This window comes from Mycteria americana, chromosome 2, assembly GCF_035582795.1.
Source record: "Mycteria americana isolate JAX WOST 10 ecotype Jacksonville Zoo and Gardens chromosome 2, USCA_MyAme_1.0, whole genome shotgun sequence".
Taxonomy (NCBI): Eukaryota; Metazoa; Chordata; class Aves; order Ciconiiformes; family Ciconiidae; genus Mycteria; species Mycteria americana.
In genome coordinates this window covers 3698904-3719078 of record NC_134366.1, presented here as the reverse complement: position 1 = coordinate 3719078, position 20175 = coordinate 3698904, and the positions used below count along the sequence as shown (strand labels likewise).

The window sequence follows — 20175 nt, the reverse complement described above, 5'->3', positions numbered from 1 at the left end:
CTTGCTGTTGTGAACGGGGAAGCAGGGCCCTGCTTGAGATTTTCAAAGACAATCTGGCCACTCAAAGCAGATGGAAAAGAAGTTTTTAACGGAACACATCAGATGAGAGCCTAGCTGGAGTAAATGGCCTTAAATCTGGCAACTGCAGTACAACCTACAGTGAGCAGTACAACCTACAGTGACTTAGGCCAACAGAAGACCTACCATACTGTAGGAGGTAGGATTCATCTGCTCTAACTTCTGCCATGTGAGACATCTCGGTTGAAGCTGAGCAGCTGGCCTCCCCTTACAGCCAACAGAGAGAAACAGGCATCTTCAGAAGGCAATCAATCTGATTATTTTAGAGAACTTCAGGAAAAGAGGAATCTGCTTGGGACCTGTCTATAATTCAGTACTAATTGCAAAGGCAGCTGAGTGTACCTAACTTAGACACAACCATGCATCTTACAGGCACCTGCATTAGACCAGATGATTTCCAGGCAGTAAAAGCCTAGATAATTTATTTCTGCCACATCCATCGACCACTCTCTCCTGGGCTTATTCCCCATTCATAGCCCAGCTGAGATCTCTGCTGTGCTCGCTGTCCTAGCCCGATAGACTTTAAAAGACGCAAATGTAATTAAAAATAAATATAACTAAAAAGAACCAACACAGATTAAGGCCAACTCACCTGCCACTTGCTCCGAGCCACAATGAATTTGAGCTGCTTGGTATTAATGAAATGAGCTGCTTCGAGGGGAAGATTATGCTGCCAGGTGGAATGAGAGGAAAATCATTGGTTAAAAAATCCTGACTTTGTTTCCTGATAAGTTTTTTTTTAGGATTCCCTCCTTCCAGAATTGTTTAATTTGGGAAAGTTATAATACACCAAATGCTACAATCCCCTCATGGCTAAATTGTAGACAATCTCAGCTTTTCAATGATAAAAGCAAGCACTGTTCAATGCATGTCATTAAATTGCCTTTTTTTTTTTTTTTTTGTGAATTTTTAGCTCTTCTCCTTAGCAATTTAAGGCACTGGAATATAAACCATAACTTTGCTCTGCAAAGCCACAGTTTCCTTTCTATGCAGACATGTTATATCTCCTCATGACAGTAGTAATCTTTATATTTTGAAAGGAAAGATATCTTGGCACCTAAACACCAATGTGTCTCCTCTTTCTGGAGAGCCATGCCTGAGCTACTTTGCAGGACAGAAAGTAGGAGACCAAGAGATAAAGTAAACCAGAAAATAATATCAAGCAGCTTTAAAAGCTGCCCCTCCAAAGGTCTCTTCCAACCTCAGTATTTGTAATGACTCTACTAAAGAACCAGGACGAACTTACCATGAACCACTTGTGGGAAAGACAGTCCAAAGCACTAGGCCTGGCTCTGATAAGAGAAAAGGTCACCATTTTAGTAGCAAGTCACCTCCAACAGCAACCACAAGATCTTCCTGAAGGTGCCTGCTTCATGCAGATACACGCATACGCTTTTGTGTACGTCCTCAGGCTGCTGTTTTAGAGCTGAGAAGCCAAACAGACAGGCAGAGGCTTTCAACCCAAGGTTTCCTTCCCTTGAGGTGAAACGATCCTCCTTTTCCAGTTTGAGGCTCCCTGCAGGTCCTCAGGAAGACCCCATGGCACTCTGCAGGGAGCCTGTTCAAGGGCGTCGAGAGCAGCTCTAAGGGTGACTTTGACTCTTTAGGTGGCCAGAGCAAAAATAGCTTTGGCAGCAGGCAGAAAGAATAGAAATGAAATTAAAAAGCAAGTGCCTGCAAACATGCCTTCAAGCCACCTTCTGTTTTTGAAAGTGCTTAACGAATGTGGTTAATATTATTTAATTCTCGCATAACTCCCTCTATACCAGTCCTTGCTCTTCCCACTTCTCTACGTCATTTCAGAAACTCATCTGCCTGGAGGAATCAGGGAGTAAGGACACGACCATACCAGAAATAGGCCAATTTGGCAAATTGCTAAGTTGTGTTTTGGGTAATGGGGAATAATAAGGAAGAATTAGGGCATAATGCACCGCATCTCACTCAGCTTTCTACTTTTCAAAACAACCACAGCTCTGATGAGCTGAGATCTGCCTGCTGAGACACCAACATCTTTGCACACTGGCTGTAGGAAGCACAAAAGTGCACTCACTTGGGGTGCTGCTGCAGGATCCCTTTCATAAAGTCCTTTGCATCTTCACTCAAGTGAACAAAACCAGGAATGGTCCATGAAATTTCCCCGTTCTGGATATTTAGAAGGGTTCCTCTGTCATTCTCCCCAGCAAATGGAGACTTGCACGTTAGGCTTGTTTATTGAACACCGTAAAATAAAAGGAGACAGACTTTAGACTTTTGTTTGCTGTTCAAATGACAGAAGCACAAATGCTTACATGGGACTCTCAAATGCTTGAGGGACTCCATGCGTGGGACTTGCAATGCTTGTGAGCAATGCGTCCACTCACAGAGTATCTTTCACCTCAGCATTACAATGCACTTAACTGAATTATTTATCCCCGTATCACAGATAAGGAATTAAGGGTTTGATTTTGCACAGCTACAGTATGGTGCTGGCTAAAACACGCAAGGGGAAGACTGAACCTCATCCAGCGCTCTCATCGCTAACTGCAAGGAGAGCAGCTGCCAGGTCTTCAAGCAGGGACAATGTCTTCAACCAGGAAACGGCAACCCCATGCAACGCTACAGGCTTGGGGAAGAGTGGCTGGAAAGCTGCCTGGCAGAGAAGGACCTAGGGGTGTTGGTTGACAGCCGCCTGAATATGAGCCAGCAGTGTGCCCAGGCGGCCAAGAAGGCCAATGGCATCCTGGCCTGTATCAAAAATAGCGTGGCCAGCAGGACTAGGGAAGTGATTGTGCCCCTGTACTCGGCACTGGTGAGGCCGCACCTCGAATACTGTGTTCAGTTTTGGGGCCCCCACTACAAGAGGGATATTGAGGTACTGGAGCGTGTCCAGAGAAGGGCAACGGAGCTGGGGAAGGGTCTGGAGCAGAAGTCTTATGAGGAGCGGCTGAGGGAGCTGGGACTGTTTAGCCTGGAGAAAAGGAGGCTGAGGGGAGACCTCATCGCTCTCTACAACTACCTGAAAGGAGGTTGTAGAGAGGTGGGGGTCGGTCTCTTCTCCCAGGTAACAAGTGATAGGACAAGAGGAAATGGCCTCAAGTTGCGCCAGGGGAGGTTTAGACTGGATATTAGGAAATTTTTCTTCACCGAGAGGGTTATCAAGCATTGGAACAGACTGCCCAGGGAAGTGGTTGAGTCGCCATCCCTGGAGGTATTTAAAGGACGTTTGGATGAGGTACTTAGAGACATGGTGTAGTGGTGGTTTTTGGCAGTGTTAGGTTTATGGTTGGACTCAATGATCTTAAAGGTCTTTTCCAACCTATATGATTCTGTGATTCTGTGATTCTGTGAAAGAGTGAGTAAAGGAGAAAACCACAAAAGAAATTGCCTTCATTATAGAAGGACTCGATGCTTCACTCAGATCCCTCACTTGAAGGTACTGGAGGGCTCTGACTGGCAAAGGGATATTGAATGAGTCTTTCCAAGAAGATTTATTTACCTTAAATACGTGATGACTCCAACAGCCCTGAGGAGAGAGGGAACACAAATGTCAGGTGTTCGTCACGATTTCTCCATCCTTCTCAAGCACACAGCCCCTCTTCCTGCCACTAGGCACCCTGGCACAGTAAGATCACCTTCTTCTCCTCACCTTTCCAAGGAAAATAAATCCCCAAAGCTACCGTTTTCACCCTTCAATTTTTTTCCCTTCAATATTTTTTAAAGTTGTTCTCAAGTAATCCTCCATTTTTAAAGCACAGGTAGAGGAGAAGACTCAAAATACTTTTTTGGAGTTTGTTTGCCTTTACTAGAAAGCCCCTTAGGATCATCCTCCCTAGTTGCTGTCTCTAATAAAGATCATCTTCTCTAAGATGGTCCTTCGCATTAATTAGCTGTTGGAGTCCAATTATGGCTGAACAAAATAGACAGAAGGAGCTCTAAAGAGCCCTGATGGATTTTGGATTCTCAGTGTTCACTTTCAGTTTCCTGTGTTATTATCACTACTCCATTTATTTATTAACAATAAATGGAAATTCAGGCTGTCTAGGGCAAGCTTTTTAGAAAGATGACAGTTTACCAGATATCGGTTGCTTTTGACACTGGTGACTGAGAAACAATTTCTGGGGCAACAAACTCCGGAGACCCGTATTTGCTGAACTGAGGCTCAAAGGGCGTGATCTTCTGAGCAAATCCGAAGTCACAGAGCTTAAGGTCTTCCCTTTCAGGATAAACCATGAGGATATTCAGTGGCTAGTAAATGAAATAAAATAAAAGGGAGACATTTTTCTTGAAAGCAGGCAATATTTTCTGTTGTAAGTAAGAATAATTCAAATAGAGAACGCCCATTCCCTGACCAACAAGAGGCTATGATAAGCTAGACCTGCCGTTGCACATTACCTTAATGTCCAAATGAAGGACGTTGTTGTCATGAAGATATTTAATTCCTTCCAAAATTTGCTTGATATACAATTTGACCTAAAAATTAAATCAATTATTAAACAATTATTAAACATTAATAGTAAATAAGAGTGTCCCTGATTCCACCAACATTTTTAATATATGAGAGAGGGAGAGATTGAACTAGAAATACTTTTAAAACTAGAATGAACTTCTTATACTAGTCTTGCGGTTGAAATAAGATGTGAACCAAACATTACCTTGTGGAACGCTGTGCCTCGTGTGTGACCACATTGCCCTACTGGAGCCTTCTATATGTGAAAAAGCCCTTACTTCAAAAAACCAACCCTACAAATATGCAAATAAGAGATACAGAAATCCTCAAGTCTGATGAGCCTTATCAGCTGTCTAACTCAAACTCAGCTCTGGCTTGGTGTAAATCAGGCAAACACTTTTAAAACACAAATACATTTTGACATTATGTTGTAAACCTATTTTCTTGACCATATGTAGATCCAGTCTGACCATGAGTGAACAAGGAGTGAAGATTTACAGCTAGCTTCAGCTTTGGAAGTCCTCTACCTTTGACATTTTATAGTGTTAGCTGACACTTGATCTTTAAAGATGCCTTCCAACCCAAACCATATTTCCCCCTGAGTATTTCTAAGAAAAATCAATTCTACCAATAAATATGGGACACCTGGCTACTAGGTGGGAGATGTGAAACATTTTGAACTTTGAGTACCAAGGATCTCAAAAAAATCCTTAGAAACCATAATTTCAGCCCTTAGTTTGGAGACTGAAAGGGAGTGGATAGAAGTACAGTTGCGAGGGGATAAAGTGTTATTAAGCAAGTGAAGATACAGGAGCTCCACGTGACAGAGAGCAAAGAAATGTTGATAACAGAGCAAATATCATCTGTATTGGGCTGAATGCAATGCTGGTGGTTAAAACCACTGGCTGTTTCTAGTTATTCCCCGAAGAAACTCAACTTAGTAATGAAACCTGATGGGAACACATTTTAAAGGCTGATTCTGTTTTGACAGATTATCACTGGTTCAAAGACATTCCTCATATTCAAAAAGGAAAATACAGCTGGAAGGTACTCTAGTGGTACCCAACGACTCTGGACTTTCAAATGAGAAAGAAAGATTACCTCTGCTTCAGTGACGACACTCTTCTTGAATAAACGATCAAGGAGCTCTTCACTGGAGCATCTGACAACGGCGTTAAGGGAAAACAGAACTACAGTTAAATGCTTATTTTTACTTTGTAACCACCTCTATCCAGGTAACAGCAGAATTCATGAGGTGAGCTCAGGCATCGTGATGTACGTGTAATGCAATAAAGTCTCTATTACAGCAGTGTTACAGCTATTACAGCTATTACAGCATCCTTCTTACAGAATTGGGCTGCTCTCAACCTGTGCTCCCTACGAGCAGGAGCATGCTATTGCTTGTGCTAAAATCTACCTGTTGGCTACGGGCTCTTCTGCTCTGCACTGCATTTTTCTGGTACTCACTCAGACTGGATCTCATAGAAACAGAGTCCTTCACTTCCAGACATTTTAGAAAAGAGTTTTGGTGCTTAACAACTTATTCACACTTGTATCTAAAGTATCAGGATTTTTCCTAAAACAGCAGAAACATAGTACTTCGGTGAAGATCTCCCAGAGCGATGCTATCCTGCAGCGCAGAGAAAGATTGTGCGTGACCTTTTATCTCAGGCAAAACTTAAAAATGATTAATTGCTTAGTTATTTAATAAATGAGATGTCCCTAGTACTTCCCAGCCTCCTCAGACAAGCAGCACAGAAAAGGATACAACTCCAGAATCAAAATCAGCGTTTTCCGCGTTTCAAACTGATCCAGGAGCCTGGTAATTCTGTCATGGGACAGAGAGGCGAGAATATCCCTCTCTTGATGCGCTCGAGCCTTCGTTTTGCTTCGTAGAGGTATGAATTTGGCAGCGCAAGACACTCTGTTCCCTTTGTGTACAACTCGTTTCACAAAGCTGAAGCAGCCCCTGTGTAAAAATCAAAGGACAAGCCCTGCTCGGACTTGGTTCCAAGCCCTCTGCACAGCAGGTGTAGACCTTTCCACGTCCCAGCCTTTGACAGCTCCCTACTGCTCAGGGCTCAAATTCTCCAACATAAAAAGGTCATTTCCCTGTATGTGAGGTGCTATTGCCCTCTCCTGGCTGTCTCCAAAACTGAGCAACGAGTTCACGTCGAGGGAAAAGCTGGTTCAGGAGATGGAGCCTTGTGCTGACGAAGGCTGATGCTCTTGGATCCCTTGGACGGACACGGTGCTTGTGCATACGTCGCTATGGGCTTGTGAAGCTAACGTTGCCAAGAAGCCATACCTGGGCACCTATCCGGCCAGCCTTTGGCTGGTGTTTTTCTGGCTGGAGCTAGCTGGAGCTATGGGCCGTATGGACTCTCCCATCCTCTCTCAGAAACCTCAGGAAAGTGTTTCCAGCACACCCGCAATGGGGTGACCTCCCACTTCTGCCAGTACTTTCACCTTTTCAGACTTTTCCACAGCTGGGCCCACCTCTGCCTCTGGTTACACATGCTCAGCAGCTCAGATGGGCAATTAGATATTCTCCGGCAGCGACGCTATAAAGTTGGAAAATTCATTTACCTTCCAATCTCCTGCTTAACCTCGTAAAGGGAATGGAGCTTTCTCCTGGTGGCCACTTTCTTTCCTGCTTGGTCTTTCTTAGCTTTGGAAATGAAGGAAAATATAAGTGTTAATATTCAGACAACAATGCCTTGCTAATAGTGTGCAAAGTTATAACAGGACAATTTAAGGCAGGAAAAATTACAAGGGTCTTCTAAACTTCTGCACAAAATTAAGTGGAGCTGTTTGATGACAGAACCTGTCAATATGAACTTTGGGGCTGCATCTTCACCTGACATAAATCAGAAGAGCCAGGCTAAAGAGCAGAACACCACCAGAGACGTGGCCCCACTTATTTCTGTGGCCCATTGTATCATTTCGTCATGTAGTCTGAAGCAGAGGAAAAAAAAAAAATCTCGTTTGTATATATATGTAGGTCATTAGATCATTTGCTCTTATACTGGATCCTGCCATACTGGTAATACACAAATGCTATGCAGGAATATAGAGCAGATACCATATGGGTACCAGAAGGTGACTGCAACAGAGTACATATTGCAATGGCTATGGAAGCAACTCCTGCAGCTGAAAGAATGACGTTACCTTCACGTACGATAAGCTCTGCTTTGCACAAAACCTCCCCTCCTGCATTTTTGGCAACACAGGTATAAACACCACCATCTTCGGAGACAGCATTGTCCACCACTAAGAAATATGTTGTTCCTTCCTTCCCTTGATGGATTCTGCTGCTGTCTGTCAGCAACGAAGTGCCCTGAAAGAATGAAATGACATTTTGGCACCGGAAAAACCAAGATGAAAACAGATGTTTCTTCTCTTCAAGAAATGAGATACAGGAGCAGAGCTACAACACAGACCGTTTAGGCTAGCAAATCTCACTAACAAAACGCTGGCTGAAGAAGTCCCCCGTGTCTGTTTCTCTGCTTCCACATGACCCAATCACATTTTTGTTTCATAACCCATTCATAGGAATACAGGCTTGGGAGGGATCACCAGGGCTATGTGGTTTATTCTTCAGCTCTCCCAGCACACCGTGCCTGAGCAGTCAGCCCAGGGAGCACGAGGATCAGCTGCTTTGCTCCTGCCTGGTCTCCAGCTTGTGCTGACACTTGTGCTACTTCATATATTCATAAATGCTATGAAAAAAGGGACAGGAGGGAGTGTGTGTGACACAGAGAGCAGATTATGAAGATTTGCAAAAGGACCTTACGAGACCGCCTGTCTGGGCAGTAAAATGCCAGATAAATGTATATAATACACTAAATGTAAAGTGATGCAACCCTATTCCCCCACGTGAAATGTTGGTCTCTGAGCTGTTCCTTATTACACTGGAGCAAAACTTCGAGTTACAGTAGATGACTCCATGGCAGCATGAGCTCAGTGCTTGGCGGCAGTCAAAAAGTACCAGATGTTAGAAATTATTAGGCAAGAAATGAAGAATAAAATAGAAACCATCATCTTCTAAATCCTTGGTTTGCCCAGGGTGTGGTACTGTTGCGGCGATGTTCTTTCTGTAACAGCTTCCAGATGAGGATTGACAGAGCAAGTTGGGGCTCTTCAGCCTGGAAGGGAGGCTCTAGCAATACGACACGATAGAGCTGTACAGAATTATGAATAGCCTAGGGAGTGGGCAGGGATTAACTTTTCCTGGTACAAGATGCAAGAGCCAACACGTGAAGCTTGTGGTAAATATGTACAGAACAGCCAAAAAGAGGTGGCACTTCAGGCAGCGTACCGTCACTGGGTTGAAGTCCTTGACAAAGGATGCTGCACATGCGAGACGTTTGCATGGGTGCGAGAGGAGACTAGATAAGCACGTGGAGAGCTTTTCTGTGGGTTAGTAAATAGATAAAAGTTCAGCTAGTAAATAGATAAAAGTTCAGCTAGCTTGCGATAACTCTGAGCTGAAAATGTCAGAGATTGCAAGAATATTAACAGGGTGTATCATGTATTCTTGCCTTGTTCTTATTCTTTCCAAGGTGTTCAGGTGCGTGCATGTGCATGTGTGTGCATAGGAGGGTGTTCTTTGCATTTTTGCTTGTTTTTTAAGGTTATTTTATTTGTCTGAGTAGTTCATCCTTGCACTTCCCATACAGAAAAGGAAAAAAGGAATAAAACTTGTGTGTACAAAACAGTTAGACAGAAGAGTTATAGACAATCATTATAGAACAACACTGGCTTATTTCAGGGGCATGACAATATTTAGAGGAATAATAAATTATTCCTCCTTCCTTTCTATGGGACATTCATTGTCCTTTGTCACACTCATTTTACCCATTAGCTGCAGAAAAGATACAGAGCCTGGAAGTCGCATTGACAATTGGAATAAACCACTCTTAATCCCATCCCTGACCCCAAAACTACAACACACATCTGGGTGGCTCTCAGGCAGGAACCAATCTCCCTTCCTGCCCATCTTGGTCCCCAAAACCATCTTGGTTGCCCTTTCTGCGAAAGGAGCCACAGTGACACTGGAGATAGCACAGGGCGAGATGCACGGTTGGTGGTTCCAGTGAGAACTGCAGCTGGTTCAACAGAGCCTATAGATATGACCCAGAATCAGTGTAAGAGGTGTGGGATGACAGAGCAAAAGAAATTCCCCGCAGAAGTACTGTACTACAGTCCTTTCTGTGGTCCTCACTCTCAGCCAGAGAAAAGCCTACACTTACCTTAAACCACAAAACGGTAGGTTGAGGGGTTCCTTCAATGACTGCCTGAAATTTGGCACGCTCCCCAGAATTCACCTGCACATCCTCTATTGTCACTTGCATATAGGGAGGACCTGGTGAGACACAAGGGTTTGCTGCATGCACAAAACCGTAACTTTATTCATAGTGTGCTGATGTAGGTTGAGTTTCTCAAATGGGATTTATAGGACTGGCCATTTAGGATATAACATTAGCTTAACGACAAATCAAGAGATATCACAGCAATATATTTGGGTTGCTTTATACTGGCATTACTTTTAGGCTTCTTCAAGCTTATCTGTTACTCTTTGTTTAATAAACAGTTACTGCTCAAGAAATGGAAGTATTTAAAAAAGCAGTCATCAGGAGTTATTACCAAAAGAGAAGACAATGACAATCATGTGATGTGGGAAAGGGCAACAAGGTTCGTTCTTACTTGTTGGGGTCTTCTCCTCGGTCTTATACACACAAGTTCTTTCCGTGGTCTCAATATAAACTTCACTGTGTACATCCCAGACCACATCTCCTTCTCTTCTGTACCAGTCTCCTGCCCCCGTGGCTGGTGATGTTCTTTCATGAAGACCAAGAAAAAAGATCATTAGATAGTCACATACAACTACAGAGATAAAGGATTACACCCTACCATTGATCTGCGTGTTTAACCACCAGACAAATAATTATTTACTTAAAATTAATTCAGGAATAATTTTATTTTGGGGGAATTAATTTCTCTCCCACCTTTTCTATCCTTCTTGCACAATGCATGTGTGAACAGGATTCTAAAAATAATAACAAACCTACAAGAATCAGTTTAAGTCACCACCTGCTTCCTCCACCACAGAGGACTTGCTTTTCTTGCAATGAAGTCTGCCACATTCACAAATCTGTGTATTGAGATGGGTATTTACCTGGTAATAGGAACAGTGTGCTCCTGAGTGCTTTCATCTCCAGCAGCTGTCTCTTCACGGGAAGGACCGGGGCTGGGCTTTGGCACACTTGGTTCTTCAGCTGGAATCTGCCTTTGTGCTTTGTCTGGCAGCAGAAATAGGGCAAGTTAGACACATCACCTATGACGGCACACCTGAAACCCAGAGCAAACCTTTGGGGCTGTCTCTAGTCTTGCCTTGTGTCAGAACCGAGTCTGTCTGACCTTAGCTGAGTGCAATCACTGAAGCTAAGAGGAGAATTTGGGCCTTTTGAGAAGACCACACGAAGCCAAGGGCTTGAATAACATCAGAGAGACTGAACGGTGGCACATTGCTGGCTGGGCAAAACTAACTTTTCTGTAAGGAAACACACACAGACAAAAATAGGAAAGGCTGTCAGTAGGGACAAGAAGAAATAGGATGACTGGAAGGATAGCGTGAGTTCAATACATCCTTTATAGGAGATAATGTAACTGTGTTTGAGTTCCAGCTCATGGCTATGATGAAATCATAGAATCGTATAGGTTGGAAAAGATCCTTAAGATCATCGAGTCCAACCGTTAACCTAACACTACAAAGTCCACCACTAAACCATGTCCCTAAGCGCCAGGTCTACACGTCTTTTAAATACCTCCAGGGATGCCCAGCATTAGCTTCGTACACATGAATGCTTCAATTAAACTTTGTGTTATGAAAACAGTTCTTGACTCACTCACACAATCACAGTCAGCGTCAGTAAAATGAGTAAGCTTACATCGATGTAAAACTGGCGGTCAAGGCAGGACCTGGCTGGGGGTACAACTAATATGGAGATAATAAGGAGGTACGCTAATATGGAGGACCTGGTGACGTTACAACGTCAGCATTGGTACACCTCCACTAGGTTCTTTGAAAATTTCCTTGTACAACTCTTAAGTTACACCAGAACAAGGTTTGACATCTCGGGCTTATAGGAACAAGGAAATAAAAAGATTGATGTGTCAAAAGTGAAGCTTGGTGGCAGTTCAGGTATTGTTCTTCTTTTGTTATTAATTATTTTATCAGATATATCTTCAAAAACTGGTTTGATCTTCCATTCCAAAAGTACCTGATTGTCTTTTGATATTGACCATTGGAGTTACCCCACAGAATAAGTGCATCATCTCCTTTTTCATCTGAGGTTAAATCAAGAGGAGTCTTCTCCCCAGCAGGAAGGGCCTTTTGGGGAGCACTCTAGGGATGTTTGGCGCTGGCTGGTTTTGGAAAAAAGCAGCAGTTTCTAGAAATCACATCAAACAGCTCTATTGGGATGGCAAACATGGTTATTCAAGGCATTACTGGCAGGGTCAGAGATCCCAGGTTGGTGGGATTGTGCTTTCCTATTGCCAGCACTGTTGAAGTATTTGCCTTCTTTTTATTCAAAGCATGTGATCATAGGGAAAGTTGTCAAGTCTCCATCTTAGTAACATAATTCCCCATATTAATAACACATTTAGTTTTCTCACATGGAAGGACTGCAAAACCATCTCATTCACTATTCTATTATTATCTCTGTAGTTATGACTAAGGAAATAATCTGCTAGCTGACATTTTACTTATGATTTTTGATTCATCCCGCTTCACCAGAGGATTACTTTCACAGATGATTTCCTACTAGAAAGGAAAAAAGGTTTAAAGCCCTGTCATTTTTTAATGCATTATTTTGGGTCTGATTCCGTGAAACGCTTCTATCCTCATTAAGTTTTAGGCAAGAACATCTTTTTTTTAAACAGCATCTGGAGTCTGAGGGCTGAAGGCTACTTGACGTTGTCCTTTTAAGTTGACACTGGTGGAAGACAGTTACTCGGACTTGACACAGAGACAGCTTAGACAAGTTATTATGGCAGAAGCAGAAGGAAGAGAGGAAGGGTTGCCACTTATTCGTGTTCTGTTTAAAAACAATGCAAAGACAAAAGACTTGTTCTCCTGGCAAGACACAGTCACACGCATCATTGGTTTTAATCACATGGAAAATGTTAAGGAGTCTATCAAGGCTCCAGAGCCAGTGAAATGCAGGTGAACCTGATGTACCCAACATCCTAGAAAGTCTCCAACAGTTGATACAGGGGTGTTAACACATTTCCAGCTTGTTTATGGCAAACAATAAAAGAAAAGCAACCTCCCTTACCCACCCCACCAAATCAAAAAACAAATGACTTCTATAAATGCAAAGGAGGGATCCCACTCTCCCTTCTCCCCCCAAAAAAACTTGAAGCAAGTCCAGGGTCAAAAGCCCAAAGGTGGAAAAATTCCCCTATCCCCCCATTTTGGGTAGGTGATGAACCAAACTCTACTTCAGACACAGTTTTCAAACACACCCTGTTCCCAGAAAGATCTGCTCCAAACTTGTGTCCAACCTAATCCCAACCCATAGCCCCATGTTTCTTTGGGTCTGAATGTCCTCTCTTAATCTTCAACCGCTCAAAACACAACAAAACAGAAAAATGAGGGAAAAAGTGTCATTATTGGCGTGTTCAATATTTTTGTCTCTCTTGACTCCCATGGGACATTTTCTAGATTCATGCCAAACCTACCATGCCTTCCAGCAGTCTGGGTTTGGGTACTGGCTTCATGAACTAGCACAGAGGGCCCAGCTGCTGTTTCTGAGTGGTCTGAAGGAACAGACCCAGGAAGACCAAGGTCACCGGTTCCTCCTCGCATGCCCGGGGGAAGAGTCACCAGCAGTGACGCCGAGTCCACGAGTTTCTTTAGAGCTGTCTTGATCTCCTTATCAGCACGCTGAAGCGAGGCCTGGACAGAGGTCTCCATCTCTGACTGCAGGGAAGTCTTTCCTACAGACAAGAAGAACAGCTTTTCTCTCTTCAGGGTAAAAAGAAAATAGCACATCATCCAACCCATGGAAATATTTGCAATCGTATCATTTTCCCCTCCTAGAGCAGAGAGCTGATGCAGAAATGCTTATTCCAGCAAGAGGGAACGTAGCTAAGACTTAAAATAAGAAGGTTGGCACAACACGCTTCGGAAAGATGTATCTCACCAGGTTGAGGACACTGTGCCACGCTGCACACACACCCGTTGTCTCCCCAAACAGGGGAACAAAGGATCTATCTCCCAGCTCAACCCTGTGTTGGCTGGTCTGTCAAAAATACCTCTATTAAGATCAATGACATGAACCCAGCGGTGACCCATTGCACTGATACAGACCCTAGGTGCAAGGAGGACATAATTCTCACAGGGAAGGAGAAGGAGTGAACAGGTACCAACCTCATCTGTGACTCTGGAGAAGGGCAGGGGAAAGAAGGGAGGGCTGTTCTGCTTCATGAGCATGTAAGTCTGAGAGGATGGCAGAAAAGCTACTCCTTGCTCTAGAGTAATGTATTTGTCCTACTTTACAATATCTGAATATATATTGTATATATATTCTGGGCTTTGCGCTAGAAGGTACCCGAGACTTTAAAATTTGTACTGGACTATGCCTTTGCAAGATACTCTAGCAGGAAAGTCACCTGGTCTGTACAGAAACTCACAGCAGTTGTGTATAGGGAAGCATTATAAAGAGGAAGATATAACTCCTGCCTCAAGGAACTCTCGGTCTTGAAGGCAGAGAGAAGACAAAAACTTTCCACACAGAAAACTGGATTTTCAAGCATACATCTTCGCAGAATGGCCACCCAGGAGATAAATACCATGGTCTCATCCCCAGTCAGCGCTGGTAGAAGCAGCTAGGCTAGGATGAGATCACAGGACCCCAGGAGCTCATCTCATCCAATCTCCTGCCCAATACACCTTCCACAAATCTTGAACAAAGGGACAGACGATATCTAGGAAAACCCTCAAGTAACCATAAAGACAGACAAAATGCATGTGAGATTAAGACAATTCATCATGTTCATGATGTGGTTGCTTGCCAAGCAAGAGTGCAAACTCGAACCACCATGTGGTCCAAGAAGAAATAAGAGCACTTGCACGAACGGCTAAGACTTGTTTAATGTAATTGACACAGGAGCATGTCCTGTAGCTGTTTTGATTATGTGCCTTTCCTGATCTTAAGAAAGTAAATTTCCGTGATAGACCTTAGCAGGTAAAGTTGAAGGCTATGTTTGGATCAGCCCCCTTTGAAGACATCTTACTTGATTTTTGTTTTCAATGTCCTCCCATGAGCATAGCGGTTATGAAATATTTCAGTTTGGGGTTTGTTGATGGAAAAAGCAAGTTTTGCACACACTCTGTCCCAGACTGCCCATCGGTGTTCATCAGCAGATCTTTAAATATTTCCTTAGATAAATATTTTGATTCCCTGGTGTTCCTGTTGTGATTGCTACCAACTGGTGCTGTCCTATGAGCTGGGCAGCTGCCAACAACTGCACTGTTTGGAAAGGCATGAAACACACTTAGTATCTCTGAATGAGAAAATATATTCACAGGTTTTATATATCCATATATACAGGTTATATATATAAATACAGGTTATATATAACCACAGGTCTCCTCCATGCTGCTAACACCACCGCTTTCCTTCCTGTTTCCATCCTGTTTAGGGATGTTACACATTATGAGGAACTTCAATATTAGCTGAGGGACGTCAAACTAATGCCACAGTGATGGCACACCTGTGATGAACAGTTTGTTTCCCAGTTCTCAAATCTCAACCGTGAACATTTGCAGCCCACATGCCCTCCAGCCAATAACCAGGAACACAAGACTGACATGTATTTTGAAGTTCCAATTCAGCCTCAGAGAAGGCTGAATTGTTCAAAATTATTGACTCCTAAATCTGGGTTGGAAGTTTCCCTAAAAACAGGTTCTTTCACTTCAGCGCTTCTGAAACTGTCCATAGGAAGCTGAGCTGGAGCTGTATTCTTGGGTTGCAACCCAGCTCCTCCTGAAGTCGATGGGAAAAATAGTCGATGGGCTATCGAGTGCCATGAACAGAGAAGAACACAGAAACCCAGTGACAGCTGATGCAAGACATTTATTGATATAAACTCAGCATCTAACAGCATATCTTGCATTTGATTTTTTTCATTTGTTGGGTTTTTTTTTTTTGCGTTTTTTTTTTTTCTTTTTGTATCTCAAGCAAACCGAAGTTTCCACTTTATTAATACCCATTTACTTGCAGGAATTTTAGTGAAACATTCTTTGTATTAAAATTTTTAATACAGCTTCATGTTTTCATCTACAAGAAATAAACCCCCACACATCTCATTAATTATCTACATAGTTTAATCACTTACAAGCATAATTTTTAACCTCTAGGACAATATTTTGAAAGTATATGTAATGAACTTCTCATAAACCTTTCACTTTTTGAACAGAGTCCTGCATAGGATTTTAAAAATTCCTTTCAATTTATTCTCTTTTGCTTAAATTTCAAAAGAAAAAGTAAACAGATGTTAATTGCTTTGGGCTAATGAATCAAGGTATGGTTATTTCTTCTATGGCAATCTGAACTGCAAACTTTCAGCTTCTTTAGAAAAACCTGAGCATCAACCACAACAGGAGGAAACCTCCACGTTCCTTTACACATCTTTATTATCTTTTGGATGAATCTTATATTTTCAAAGACTGTCACAGGGCAAATTCTTTTCTCAGCAGTATGTTTGTAAATCTAAATCAAATCCACTTCCTTCTGTGGAATTATTCTAGACCGATACTGGAATAACTGAGATCAGAATCAGGCCCAATAAAAAAGAAATATTTTCAGTTTCGAAAGTATTTCTCTGTTGTATGTCTATTACTTTCCAACGTACAGTGCAATATAAGAAAAAAGCACTAATAGTTATCCACTGTATTGCTTAATTATAAAACAAACCGTATAAACCAAGGAGATGTTATAAAAAATGGGAGAGTAACATAAAAGAGGCTTGATTTCTTTCACCACGTGTAATCACTGGAAAAGCATCCTATATCATGAGGGTAGTGCACATGATATTATACATAACATCCTGTTTGGATATTGAAAGTAAAAGGCTGTGAAATCAATATGTTAATTTTAGTCAGCACATGACCAAGGTGCAGCCACAGAAGGAAAAACGTAATGTATTCTTTTCTACAAGCACCTTTTGTGAATTCAGTCCCTGTTAGCGGGAACATTGCCTGGCGGACTCCAGAACAAGCTTCACAATTTTACCTAGCTGGGAAACACTGAGGCAACATCACACATCAACATTTTCAAGGCAAAACCTCACTCAATCCTCTCTCTTCATGCGAGTTAGAAATTCATCTGTGCCTGAGCATTTCTGGTTTCCCCGCACCGTCTAAATGACAATGTTTTCTATTGCGACAGTGCTACACAGCTCAGCTGGGACAAGGTGTTGGGACTTCTCACCCCACATCTCTGTCAGATAGAGAGGGCCAATGCTTGGTCCTACTGAGATCAATCACAAGCTCCAGCTGACGTCAACTGGGACCAATATTTGGGCCTATGAGCCCATTTCTTTCAAGGGCTGAGCAACTTGTTGAAGGTCTGTGGAACATCCATTTTTGGTGAAGCTAACAGGAATGGGCCATGCTCAGTGCACCTTAGCCTTCCCCTCGCAATCAGTGCTCCCGTTGCAAAGCTCCAGAGAAACTCAACCGAAGGCAGTACCTCTACAAGACAGCTCCGCGTACATGGTTACAGTAATACGATGCAATTGCAACTGGCAGTGCTTCCAAGCAGCCCAATACATTGTGAACAGATCTTTTTTTCAACTAGGCATTTATGGTAAAGACCTTTTTTCTTTCTTTTTTTCTTCATTTCTTTCTAAACTCTCTTTGTGCTCCTGCTACTTTGCTGTAGCTCAGTGGTGAATTCCTCTTCGCACATATAGGAGACATTACCCATCAATCTGTTAACAGTAATATTTCACCACTGGCATGTACAGGAGACCAAATATTCTTCCAGTAATATTTATTGACAAAGACTACATTTGTGGTTCTTTATACGTGTTAGCATTTGATTATAGATGCAGAAGTAATTTTCTGCAGCACTTTAAAATACAGATTTTAAATCTATATTTTAAAAGATATGGTTTATAAATCCACCACACCAGAATGCAGAACAAGGAAACCTACATCTTTAGACAACTAGGAAGTGGACTTGAAAATAGCAGTAATTTTAAAAAGATGGTCTTTTTTTACTTAAAGCAGAAGGGAACAACAAAATCCTTTCTTCCTCAAGTCAGCGGGACTTTCACCATTGACTTCAGTCAAATTAGGATTTCAACCAAAGGGTGTGAGCAGCCCTTTGCATTCCTAGTAAATGCAATATTTTCCATATGTGTCATTCTGTGGCAGAAGTTTAAAACAACGTAACCAGACTGTGCATGTTGAAAGGTTTATGAAGAAATTTTGATAGAGCTAATTTGTGTGAAAAGTGTACAGCAGAGTCAAAGCAGTGTGAAGCTTCATGACCTTCGGGCACACACCGTGACAGGAGATTGCTTTAGCTGGAAACGGTCCTCCTATCCTGGGCTGCTGAAGGATGCTGAAAAGCTTAGATACTTTCACTTTCTTGCCACACCATAATTTACATATTGGCACTTGAAATAATTTTTAAGTTCATGGGCAAAAATGCACTTATTCATTTATATTTCTGTCATAGGCAGGAGAATCAGGCTTTTCCTAAACCTACCATCACTGCTCCGCTATGGAATGATATATGTTCACCTCGATCAAAGCTTTTAAAATTACAAACTGTTCTGACAGACGTGTTCCCTTTAAGACTGGAAAAGCTTGACATATTATATTTAAATATATATTCCCCAAAGGTATTACCTCGTACATATTACCTTGTAATCTTTGCCACCAATTCCCCTCACCTATAACAATTTTGATTAGTTTTTTCTAAAACGCTGCTTTCTTTTGTGTTGAAAATTATGCTTGCATCTGCTCAGCTTTGGGAGAGGTCTTCTGTGCTGATGTGCAAGGTAACAGGCTCGCCAACAGTTCCATAGCTGAGGGTTCTTGTGGAAACTTCAGTTTTAAAGCTTGACTGTCCGTTGTCTGCCGAGAGCTGGACTTCGGTGCAGAAAGATGGTTTCACTGTGAAGGAGGGACCAGGAGAAGCTGCTGCTGTTGCTGCATGCAGTCCAGGTGTCATTGACATGCAGGTATCACTCACATGGAAAGAGATGTTTGAGGGGCCTACAGACTGCACACCGGTTACTCTAGATGCTGACATGAACATGCCCCCAGGAACGGGCTCCTCAAACGGGCTGAAAAATCTTTGCCTGGGCTTGGAAACCACAGGTCTCCCCAGATTCAGCAGCACTGGCTTCCCAATCATTGGATCGTTAATCTCTGTCTGGAGCACGGAGATCTCGCAGGGTTTGTCTGCCGTATGGTTCTGATCATCACATCCGTAGGTCTCACCTTCTTCAGGAACATAATCTTCAAGATCCTCCAAAGTTAATACTTTGCCATTGTGGGTTAAGATTTTGCGGTCCCGGGTGCTAATGTCATCTGTCTGTAGTTCCTCTGGTTCATCAACTATAATGACATTATCCTCTTCTGGAAAGACATCTTGTATTACTTCAGGTACCCCCTCTTCAACAGGCCAAGATATGTCTAATTCATCTGCCTCCTCTGTAACCTCTGGAGTCGCTGGTGAGAACAGAAGTTCATGCTGGTCTGCAGCAGCTGTCTCAAAACTGAAGATCAAAGGCTCACCCCCGCAAGCAAGCAGCGGGGAAGCGATGTCTGACCCGTAGCGAGCACTTGTTTCCTGTGGGAAGCTCTTTCCTTCCGTTCCATAATCCATAGATGAATTATTTTCTAGGTGTTCAGACCCACACGGGGAGCTTCTGTCTTCGTTGCTGACTTGAGGTCCTTCCTGCTCAGTTGCATACTCCAGGGGCTGGATATCGGCTTCAGAGAGACTGTCATTAGGCAAAGATTTTGACTGTTCCACCAATTTATTGTTGGAGTTGTTTGTGTTTGGATCATCTTCTGGGGAACGCCTAGGCCTTGAGCTGGGAAAAGTGAATGTTAACACCCCTGAGTCATCTTTTTCTTGTTTTGTTGGGGAAGAGCCTCTTTTCCTTGCAGCTTTTGGTGATTTTTTCACCTTGAATTCAATTATTTCTTCCACTTCAACCCATTTGGGCTTTTTCTCTTCCACCTTGGTCTCTATGACGACATCTCTAGCTGCTGCTCCTTGCCTGTCCTCTGGTTCTGTGACAAAAAGCATGGGAACAGCAGACTTTGGTGTTGCCTCCTGCTCATGCCTGTGGACAGGCTGCCTGATCTTTGAAACATAAACCGGCTCTGGAGTTGGCTCCGCTCTTGGGGAGCGGGAAGGAGAATGGCCTGAAGAAGAACGTGCAGGAGAAACCCTTCCTCTTTGTCTTGGGCTCTTCACCACAGTAGTTATTGTTTCCTCTCTGATGACAGAAAGGGTTGGAATGGAGTTGGCAGGAAGACGAGACTTTTCGAGGAGCCACACTCCATCAGCACATGCCATGGTCGGTCAAGGTGCTACAGTGGGGTTAGTTTTGTGAGCACTCCAGCT

At 42.8% G+C, this 20175-nt stretch overlaps 1 protein-coding gene across 3 annotated transcripts in view; it reads right to left on the bottom strand.

The window, feature by feature from the left end:
* Positions 1 to 20175, bottom strand: part of OBSCN (obscurin, cytoskeletal calmodulin and titin-interacting RhoGEF) — a 200088-nt gene that overhangs the window by 16591 nt on the left and 163322 nt on the right. For 2 of the 3 annotated variants that reach the window (XM_075492232.1, XM_075492233.1), the window contains one exon: positions 15742 to 20047. In XM_075492232.1, coding sequence (XP_075348347.1) covers positions 18556 to 20047 — 1492 coding nt within the window. In that variant the 3' untranslated portion in view covers positions 15742 to 18555. Of the gene's footprint in view, positions 1 to 670; positions 749 to 1324; positions 1371 to 2128; positions 2282 to 3553; positions 3581 to 4129; positions 4303 to 4449; positions 4528 to 5605; positions 5667 to 6272; positions 6474 to 7093; positions 7176 to 7675; positions 7845 to 9759; positions 9873 to 10213; positions 10348 to 10685; positions 10810 to 13255; positions 13514 to 15741; positions 20048 to 20175 lie in introns of those variants that run through there. The other variant, XM_075492235.1, reaches the window with a different exon arrangement.